Source organism: Nestor notabilis, unplaced genomic scaffold (genome assembly GCF_000696875.1).
Source record: "Nestor notabilis isolate BGI_N333 unplaced genomic scaffold, ASM69687v1 scaffold4422, whole genome shotgun sequence".
Classification (NCBI taxonomy): Eukaryota; Metazoa; Chordata; class Aves; order Psittaciformes; family Psittacidae; genus Nestor; species Nestor notabilis.
The window spans coordinates 1-10,676 of record NW_009918615.1 but is presented as its reverse complement, the minus strand read 5'-3'; the positions used below and the strand labels follow the sequence as shown (position 1 = coordinate 10,676).

Sequence of the window (10,676 nt, the reverse complement as noted above, 5' to 3'; positions counted from 1 at the left end):
GCTTCCTCTAACATCTCATCTCATTCCTGCAAATTCCACAGGCATCCCAGCATCAAAGTCAGTGGCTACCAGTGGCTTAAATGTCTTTGAGATCAAGCTCCCAGTGCCCTCCTCTCTACAGAAATGTGTACACTCTCAGTACAGAGAAATTTCTCCTCCAACCCCAGCCTCACGAGCCTTGAGTACTGAAGAGGAGCATCATCTTCTGTGCAGATGTGCAATGCCCCTAGGTATAGGATGAAATTCCAGTCACTGCCTAACATGGAATTCTATCTGCTGTGTATTGGATTAATATACAGAGATTTAGCCCATTTTTGGCAAAGTTTGACCTTATATGGAACAAATCTGTGTCTGCATAGGGTGTGTTCCCTTGCACAGAGGATGGAACCAGCTTCTTGCTGCATACGGCAGAAATCTGAGTCCTGGGGAGAGGCTCTTACCTTTCTTGTTTTGCTCTTTTTTTTCAGAGAAGCCTGCCTCTGTGCAGCAAACTGTCCCCTATATCGTGTGGTCTTGGCTCTATGTAGCAACCAGTACTTCTGCAAGGCTGAATGGTACTCAGTTCAGCAGCAGAGTATATCTATTATATGATGGGGGTGGATGCCTAGTCTAGCAAACAAATTTTGTGTTATTTGGGAACAATGGTTAGACATCCTAGAGATAGGGCTTTGCTGATCTTCTGCTGCAGTGAGCTAATCTGCTTAGCCCCGGTACCCCACAGAATCATGTCACTAAGAGTCACATAGAATAATACACTTCAGACGGCTCCTCCCCACTTACCCTACCCAGTCTTACACTGAAATACACCCATATACCTGGAAATGTTCTCCATATATCTGGAAAACAAAGTTCTCAAACCGACATCCAGTGCTACCGGATTGAATTCTCTTCCCCAGGTTGGCTTGCAGATACATTTATCTCCCCACCAGCACCTGGCTGTGTGCAGGTCAGCACAGCCAGAGAACCCACAGGAAAACCCAGGATCCCAGATAACGATTCTTCTCCCAGATCCCATTCCAATGTGTGACTCCCTTCCGCTTCGTGCAGGAGCTCCCAGGTCAAGAGGTAGGACCTCAAGTGGAGATACTGAAAGCAGTCTCAGCAACTGGAGAGTTTGGAGGTAGCCAGACCAAGACAAGTCACCAGGATAAGTTAATTCACTGCAAGTTTTCAGTACTGCAAAGACAGACAGGTTCTTTCTTGGGCTTAGGAGCAGCAGCAACTACACTTACTGCTCCCTGGAACTTGCCTGGAATGGGCATCAAGAGATTTCTTCAATGGGAAGGGAGGGACAGAACAGGGGAGAGGAGGGAGAGTAAGAGACAGCACTCTGTTCCAACATAATCTTGAGAAAAGCACAATGCCATACCAAATCCAGGATTCTTCCTTTTGGTAGTTGTGTGTGAGGGAGGCAATGGGCTTGAGACAAAGAACTTCCCAGAGGTAGTTATAAATGCCATACAGGGACAACAAGGTTTTGCCTTAGGTTGAGGGCAGCTCATTTCCCATTTCTGTCACTTCTCTGAGGCCAGCAGGAAGCTGTGCTATCATACAGCAAACAGAGAGGCTTAGGCTGACTACCCATAACCAAACTCGTACTGATATCATGCAAGAAACCTAGACCAGGAACTGTAAGGCAAAAAAGTTTGCAGTCCTCCACATGAGATGCAGCTTAGGACATCTGTACTATTGGAGATGACAACATCCTGTCCCCATGGCTGTCTCTCTGCAGGGGCAGAGCAAGAGAAGATGCAGCACATTTATAAGGACCTCTGGGAAATGAGCAGTTCATGGCAAGCAAACCAGTCTGAGAGAAAAGAGGGGAGCACCCACATCCTCGGCAACAGATTTATAAGATGGGAACAGCCACTGAGACAGATTAGCAGAGGGGGGACTCTGTGTACTACAGCACCTGAAGAAGAGGATTTGGGGGAAGGCAGAGAAGCAAGGAAATGGTGGAGAAATCACAAACAAGGACTTGTCTTGGGTTGTAGGTAGTGCATGATGATTTCTCTTCTCTCCCTTCCTTTTTCTCTCCTACTGTTGGTAGCTCACAGAGCATCAGGCCTTCTGCGCTGCTGCTCCAGGAGTTGTCTGCAAGGGAGGTGCCCGGGTTGTCCAGATCGGCGGAGACGTCGAGGAGGAAGGCCAGCCAGCTGGCGACAGATCTCATCTAAAGACATAGCAGACACACACGGGTTGACAGATAATCAAAGCTTCCTCCAAACTTTTCACCACCAGAACAGTTAGAGGTACATCCTTCACTGCACCTACAGAAACTGTTGGAACTGTTGAATCCTCGTATTCAGGAGGCACGTGAACAAGTCCTTAGGCTTTTATTCATTTCCTTCTGGTTTCATTCATGTGCAATACACATTAAAATCACTCCTATTTTGCTGCAAAAAAGACACTGCATAAGAAATCTATACTGGATCCTCTTTCTAGTCATGAAGAGAAATACTGAGAGTTACTCTTTAACCTCAAAGGCAAGTTTGAGTAAAAGTGTGTCTGGGGCTAACAGAGCATGATCAAGCCTGAGGAAGGCAGAGCTCTCATACTTCTTGGCAGTACAATATCTACTTCCCAGTGTTTTGCATGGCATGTGTACTGGATGCAAGGCTGCACTGTATTAGAATTCTCCCAAACCAAGTCCAGGGAAACTACTACACATGGATTGCGGTTGGGTAACTAGTCACCTTGGAGATTCTATCACCAGACGGCTGCAGCTATTCAGCTAGGCCAGCTTGTGCCATCACTCACCTTGCATGACCTCGTTCTCCTTGCAGACAATGCGAGAGCACACCTCCTTGTTTATTACGTACATGCGACGCACACTGAGGGACCACCAGGAACACGCCAAGGACAGAAGTGAAAGGCACAGGGATCCAAAGAAACAGAAAAAGGGATACAGGCAATAAACATACTCAGGGATACAGGTAATAAACTAAATAAAAATATTCACTGATGAGGAGGCAAATCCAAAATCTTTAGGATTAATTAGTCTAGAATAAGGCCATTGTCAACAGGAAAGTAATCTTCATGTAATGGACAAATACCTTAAACACAGATTACAATATAGGTCACGTTACAGCTCCATAGTGCTGCATAGATAATAGTTATTGTACTGTTTTAATTAATCACCCTAAAAGGACATTCTGACAACAGGATTCATCTCACCAACTGGTTCCCTGAGGGAACCTCTAAATTTCCATGGAAACAATTGCTCAACTGGACATGCCATTTCTAGAGATTTTTTAGGGCTTTTCTTTGGGACTGCTGGTTTCTTACCTTGTAACACAGAGGTAGCTGATACACTGCTTTACTGGTTTGTGGACAGAGTACAGGCGTGTGCAAGGGAACTTTTCTTCACGACAATCTGGGAACACACACACACAGAGGTGCAATTCAGGACCATTGACAAGTGCACTCATGCTGGCACACACACAACTTCATCACTAGGTACTGTCCACCATGATTCTAGGGAAGGCCCTTACCCTCTATTTTCCACTCTCATGAGAGATGGGGATGGTTTAAAGAATGAGAAAATAAGGCAGACTTTTCTGATACCCTTGCCTCATAAGACAAAGGGAAAGTTGAGTGAAATGCAAAATAAGCCCACTGGGAATCCTCAATTTAGAAGGCACATGCTGTAAAATGGGACAGACACAAATAGAAGAAATACAAATTGTAGTCACATGCTTAAGATACGCGTTTCTACACGTCTGCAACCTTGCACTTCAGGACGCAAACCTAGTCCCTTACTTTTCTGGGCAATCAGCCCTGTAGCTAACTATGATGGGTTTTCTTGCATTTCCTTCTGAAATGCCAGGTCTTACCCACTGACAACGACAGAAAATTGAGTCAGCATGTGTGGTCTGGTGATCTGCCAGTTCCACCCCTCCCGGGCATGCCACCCACAGGAAGACTTCAGCTTCCACTGCCGTCATTTTCCAGTACTTCTAACTCAAGGAACAGGGTGAAGGGAATTCTCCAGGAGACAAAGGTCAGTGCTCAGCCAGCACCCACCCGGAGAGGTAATAGGGTGGGTTAAAGTGGGTCTGGGAGGGGGTGCAGGCACCAAACTTCAACATACCTGATGAAGCTGTTGTAGTTTCGCTGTCGGACTGAACTGGAAGACAGAAGGTAGCAACATCAGTGTGATTTACCATAATTCCTTCCTAGACATCAGCTTACTCAAAACAAACAACTGGGAAGCTCATTCAGGAGTGATTTCTAACATGGAAAAAGATTTCACTGTAACTGACATGAAAGCATAAGAGAAGGTACAAATCCAACATGAATCTAGTGCCAGCTACTCATCCAACAATGCTAAAAATCTGCCCAAGCTTTACCATAAAGCATTACCTCTACTATTCAAAATTACACTGTAAGGGCATCTTGACTTATATTTCAAAAGATCAGGTAAATTCATTTAGTTGCTGTAACTGCCACCCATCTAGACAAGAAGCAAAGGAACCTGTATCTACCTCTTCCTAACAAACAGTGACTCCTTTAGGAAACAGCATCCCCAGACCACTGGTTCTTTAATGTCCATGACAAAGGGTCAAAAGGAAGTCAGGGTGTGCAAGGGACTGGGCAAGGAGGGTCCACAACATTTGGGTCTGAACTAAGAATAAACTCACCAGGACTAAGAAGCACAGGTGGTGTGAGAGCTGCGGCTGGAAAAAGAGAAGATGCTCTGAAAGATCCTGATTTCAGCTTTCAGCCTCTTTCCCCCTCCCACAGTTCTGCCGGTGGCTCACCACTCCTGACCAGCAGCCATCCCACATCCGGTTCACAGACAACGCTAATTGTGATGTTGTTATCATTTGATTTGTTAGAGTAACTGTGGCTTTCCCTGTGAGTATGAGGGGTGTCCTAGAGCTGATGGGATGCTGTAGAGCAGAGATGGGTCCCATGGCACGTCCTTTGTAAAGATTTTCTTCCTGATCCCTCCACAGCAAGTGTTTTGAAGCCAAACTGCTGCAAAGGCTTCAAATTTAGCTGTTTTCACCAACCAGATGTGTTCTCCCTCTCCTTGCCCTTGCCTGGTGTTTGAGAGAGTGTCCCAGCAAAGAGACAAACCCGTGCTGAGGCCAGCAGTGCCAGGTTTGAAACAAGGATCATCTGAAAGAAGTGGGGAGGCTCCTTCTTAAGCCTCTGGCCCTCTCCTCCATTGGGTCTGGCAGGATCAGTCTAACTTGTAAATGCCTACGCTCCCATGTCCTTCCTCTGGGTCTGTCCTCACAGCAAGGCTCAGCTCTCTAAGGAGGCACATTGCATGCTCTAAGCGCTCATCTTCCAAGCATCCTCTATCCACCCTACGTTTCACATACATTTTACTGCCCCCAAGGACATAGCCACAGGCACAGCAGGCAAAACAGTACTAAAAGAACAGTACTGCAACCTCCCCAGCCCACTGCTGCTCAGAGTTTGCTTTATTACTGTTTTTCGGGTTGTTTTGCCACCTCTGTCTCCTGAGCACTCAAGCATGGCTGCTAGTTGTCAACTGACATAACCTGTGTCCCAGTGCTGCCCACTTATCTGGTGAACCTGACCAATTTCTCTCTCTCATCATTTAGTCTCTTCCTTTCTGCAACCTTCTCTGGAAACCCAGAGTGTAGATTTCATGGTTTCCTGCAGTGCAAACGGCTTCAGAGGGCCCTGGTACATCAGGTGAGATTGGCATTTCCTTGGAGAACAGGCCATTAAGCCCCCTAAATTCATCTCCCTGCATGGGGCACAGAAAGGACTCCCAGACAGCCACAAACACTGAAAGAACATTGCTAGATGTCAAAAGTGGGGAAAAGGCATAATGAGCAATTTCTGGGTCTGTGCAGACAGAAGCAAAGATGAAAAGGGAAAAAGAATCCTGAAGTTGCCAAGAGATAGGAGCTTACCAGGGGTGCTGATAAGAGAGTCGGTGCTAACTTCACCTGGAAAATAGAGAATATCCTTGAGAGAGCTTGTCTTTACTTTGTGGTCCCTTACATAACTAGCCATTGCTAGCGTGAATTACCTTAGCCTCCGTGAATTACCTTAGGCTCATGAGACAGCAGGATCCAATCCTGTAAATACATAATTAAACACAATACCCCCATCCCACCTGTAACCATCCCCCTTTTCTGTGAGAGGCCTGGGACTGGACTTCTTGATGCAAATGTTGCATCAACCATTAGTGAACTCTGAGTTCATATTCTGACTTCTCAGATATAGCCATTGTGAGCATCTCGATGGGAAAGACAGACATCTGAAACGGATGCTCTGATGGCTCCTGCAGCAGTTGGACAGACAGCTGAAGCACCCACTACAGAGAAGGAGGGAGGCAACTCCAGAACCCAGCCTCGACTGCAGAAATTCATCTGCAGATGAGTTCCTTGAAAGGCAACTGATGGCAAAGCTGGGGTAGGTGTGATGGAGGGATGAAGTGTGATGGAGGGATGAAGTGTGAAGGAAAGGAAAGCACAGTGGACATGTTTTGGACTGGCCCGGAAAGCCCTAGGTATTACATATGGCAGGATCAAAGGTGGGAGATGTCTGGTGGCTTACCCAGGGGCTTCAGTTTGTAGAAAATGCAAGCCCTTGTGGTTCTTCTGAGTGCTGAAGCATGATGCAAACATACACCCATTTTATCATGGCACAGGAATGGAAACAGGTCCACAGGGATAAAGCAATTTACCCCAACAACACAACCAGTATGAAGACCAGTTGATATCCTTTCTCACTGCTAAAGCACCACGCCACTTGTGCACCCTTGGGATTTTGCCGTGCATCTCATGGCTGAAGAGTAATCAGCTCTTGTGGATCTTCCACAACCCTTGACTGTGAACATAACTTCATATGCTAAGTGTTCAGGACCCCAACACTAGTGAATTACTTATAAAGAACACACAACACTTAGCAGGTTGTGTTGGAGGGCTTGTTTAATCTTCACTGAAAGGCAAGCTCACAAATGTCAGAGGCAAGGAAAAAAAGAACAGCATTTGCAGTTAAACAGGCTGTAACTCCGCAGGACAACCGAGTCACACGAGCAGTCTTTAGCACATAACATGCCTGCAATACTTACCAGTTGCACTTTCCAGTTCTTGCGCATTGACCGCCCATGGAAACCAGTCTGCAAGAGCAGAAGAGAGAGGAGTGAAGAAAGGACAGAGAGAAGGATTTCTACAGTCTGCAGCCCTTGTGAAATTCTTATGAGACGTTTATCTGTCCAGGAGACGCCACTGCCCTCTGCTGAAGGGAGAAATGATCTCTCTGCCTCAGCCTCCACTGCTGCCTGGGTTTGCCGTTAAGAGACTGCGGATACAGCAGGCCTTGATCTGCTGCTTCCAACAGGGTCAAATGCTAGGCACAGGAACGAGATAGTAAATACCTCCAGATCTGCTACCAGACTTTGCAACTCCGGATCCCCATTTGATGCACTTGCAAAACAAATTGCACATTGTCCCTCTGCTCTGGAGGCTGGTCAAAATCCCTACCTCCATTGTATAAGAGTCATGGAAATTATTTTCTTGGGGTCACAGACTGAATCATTGGCACTGTAAGGAACAGACTACAGGTCTTGTAGCTCCTTAGGCTAATAATTCCCTGGTCCACCATGCTGCACAGAGCAGATAATCTTTCTCCTCTCAGCACCTGGGTGCGCTGGAGAGGGAGAACGACGAAGGGTTTTCTGTGCATGCTGTGTGGGAAGAGGAGAAATTGAAATTGAGCTACACCGTTCATTTGTCCAAATATAAAGGGTGAGAGAGCTGCTTCCTACAGCAGCCAGGAATAGGAAAGTATTTCCTGCTAGCCACATAGGAGGGAAATGTCTGCATAGCTGGGGTGGGATGAAGGAAGAAGTTGGCAGGAAAAACCCAGCGAACTGGGGCACTGCAGGGATGTGTGCAGGAGAAGTCCAAAACCAGTACACCCTGTCTTACAAATTCAGCCTTTAGCTTTCTGTTCTTAATGGAAGCAGTCATGGGTAAAAACTACCAGGTCTGAAGCTTTTGTCTTAGTTCTTCCTCATTCCAAGAGCAGTTACTTGCAGGCTGAAGAGGGACTCTTGGGACTCTGTATAATCCTGCTCTGCAGCATTAGAGGAGTCGCTGGACCCTGCTCTTCCCTTCCCCACCCAGCTGCCAGCAAGGGCTCAGCTGCTGGCAATGGACCCAGGGAGAGCCAGACATGCATAATGACTTAAGTGCACAATGTAGTGCAGTCCAAAATGTTCCCTGTTCTGGCTAATCTCTTAATGGTAACAAGCAGAGGAGAAAAAATTATACTGAACATTTTCTCACTTGTTTCTGATACAAAATGAAGGACGCAGATTCTGAAACCACTGCAGAGGCCAGTGGTGCCAGATTTGAAACAGGAGTCATATAGAAAAAGCAGGGAGGCTCCCCAACGTTTTCTGACATTGAAAATGCAGCTGTTACAAGCTTTTTCCTCCCCCCCCCTCCCTACCAGAACCAGAAAACCGGTCCAATTCTAAAACAACAGGACAGAAGTGAAGTGAAACCTCTGCATACAAGAGGAGACAAAAGAGGTGACTTTCTTAACCAATTTTCAATCATTTGAACTTAGATTTGCTATGGTACCCAATTCATGCGTGTCCTGGGTTCAGCTACAGCCATAATAATACGCTTTATAAACAATTGGACTTTACTGTCCAAGTTTCAAAATCCTTGAGGTCTAAAACTGCTATCCTGATTCACCAGTCAGTAGCTTACTCAAAACCAAAAGAGACAATGGGAGACCAGCTGGTGATTCCTGTTACTTTCCAAGTTAAAAAAAAACCACAAATAAATCCAACAACAGTAAAACAACCAAAGGAAAAAGAAAACCAACAAACCAACCAAGAAATTGTAAAAAAAAAAATATACAAAAGTATGAAATGTTCCCTTCAGCAACGCATCATAAAAGCCACAGCCTTTTTTTTCTGCCTCTACCTTCATAGGCCACGTACAAGCTCATTTCTTGGATGCTTCACCTCCCTGCTTCAGTCACAAACATGACATCCTCTGCTGTGCACCTTCACAGGAAAAAGTGCTGCTATTGGGAGCAGAATCAGGCTTCAGCACGAGGGAAGGACCAAGGAGAGTAGATTGGAACATCCTGATGAGAATGTGATAGGTGCAGTCATCTGTCTCCAGCAGTCTTTCCTGCACAAGCCTTTTTCTGTTCACTGCAATTAATCTTCTGCTGTCTGTCCTGAGTCTTCAGACTACAATGTCTAACTAACTCCAAGTAAACAAAGACATGGAGCAACAGACCAGAACCACAACAACAAAAGCAGAGAGATGGTTTCAGCTGTGGAGGTCAGGTTTCTCACAACTGCTATATCAAACACCTACAAAAGCTCCTGGCAGCTGAGTGGGCTGGAATGGGACCATTCTTGCAAGAACCACTTGTGGCAGCAAATGTTTCACAACGATGACAGAACAGGTTTTGTGGAGCACTGGGAGATGCTCTGCTGATCATGCCAAGACAGGTGGAACAGCAGTCTACAGTCAGCACAAAACACAGCTAACCCTCTTTCTCAGGCCAATGTGGCTATTTTGCTTACCCAAACATCCCTGCAGCCGAGGCTGTGGACTGCTGTCTCTTGCAACATCCAGTACTTACTGGAGAGTGGACACATACGGGAACCAGTTTCCAGTTCCTCAATTTTTCTTTACAATCCCTGTATCCACCTTGCCTTTCCTGTTTTGGTCCTTCCCCTTTCACTGTCCATCTACACGTCTTTCTCCTTTGGTCACTGCACATCAGCCTGTGTAATAAACTCCGTGGGGCCAGGGTGGAGGAGAAATCCTCCCCATGACACAAGGACTCACCAGCGGAGAACAAGGAGAGTGCTAAGAAACACAACAGTGTAGAGGCTCCAGAGGTCTTCATCACTGTGGAGTGGAGGAAAGAGGAGTCAGGGGAAGGCAAAGGCTGGAACTGGGATACCCTCCACTATAGCACAGAAACTCTTTGCTTGTTGCTTCTATTTCCCTCTCAAGATAAACTGGCCTTCCTCTCACCCACCTCTCTCCTCATGTGGCCAGTTTTCCAGGTGTTTCTGAAACGTTCTGGGCTGAACATGTAACTCCATCCATTTCTACCTCCTTTCTCCATTCTCATCTTTTTTCATCCATGTGGCCAAGTCCCCCTCCACACACACCAGGCATGCAAAGAAAAGTTTCCCCGTGTTATCTCCCTCCACTCTCTTCTACTTTTAGGTTATCCTGAGGAGCAGAGAGAACAGACAGGGTCCCCATCACTTACTGCAGCCCTCCGTCTCCCCTCCCTTCAGCAGCAGCTTTCAGCAGTCCCCCCCACTCTGGCTATTGGGTAAATCACATCCAGCCACACCCAGAACACGTTCTGCTTTTCGTTGTCTTCAAAACACAATTTCGGGAAAGGGAAAAAAAAAACCCAAGAAAGAAGCCAGCGAGATGGTGGGACGTGGTGTCATCATGCATCTGGAATGATGGGGGGAGCGAGGAGAAGCGGCTCACACCCTCATTCCACAGTTTATGGCTCTCCGAAGGGAGCCCGCTCCTCCCATTCCCCCAGGACGGCCCAGCACCAGGGATGGATTCTTGTCTGTGTTGTGTCCCGTTCCGTTTCGCCCTCCTCAGAACTCCCTCCTCTCCTCCTCAGACGCTACATCCAGCTTTATTTCCCCATGCAGCTCCTGCCTC

The 10,676-nt window shown here is 46.7% G+C and overlaps 1 protein-coding gene across 1 annotated transcript; it reads right to left on the bottom strand.

Moving 5' to 3' along the window:
* Positions 1–1,883: 1,883 nt before the first annotated feature.
* Positions 1,884–9,882, bottom strand: MFAP5 (microfibrillar associated protein 5). Its single transcript, XM_010009790.1, has 8 exons — positions 9,822–9,882; positions 7,067–7,114; positions 5,901–5,936; positions 4,644–4,679; positions 4,094–4,129; positions 3,289–3,376; positions 2,761–2,834; positions 1,884–2,173 (listed from the first exon to the last, which is right to left on the bottom strand). The coding sequence occupies exons 1-8, from the start codon at positions 9,880–9,882 to the stop codon at positions 2,052–2,054; spliced, it is 501 nt and encodes a 166-aa protein (XP_010008092.1). The 3' UTR covers positions 1,884–2,051.
* Between the last annotated feature and the right edge of the window lie 794 nt (positions 9,883–10,676).

Bases quoted from the DNA above. Each gene is read 5' to 3' on its own strand.
- MFAP5 (XM_010009790.1), bottom strand. From the start codon at position 9,882: ATGAAGACCTCTGGAGCCTCTACACTGTTGTGTTTCTTAGCACTCTCC. The intron at 5,937-7,066 runs GTAAGTATTGCA...TCTATTTTCCAG, and splicing joins AGAACTGGAAAGTGCAACTG to GTGAAGTTAGCACCGACTCT. The intron at 2,174-2,760 runs GTGAGTGATGGC...CTATGTCTTTAG, and splicing joins GGAGAACGAGGTCATGCAAG to ATGAGATCTGTCGCCAGCTG.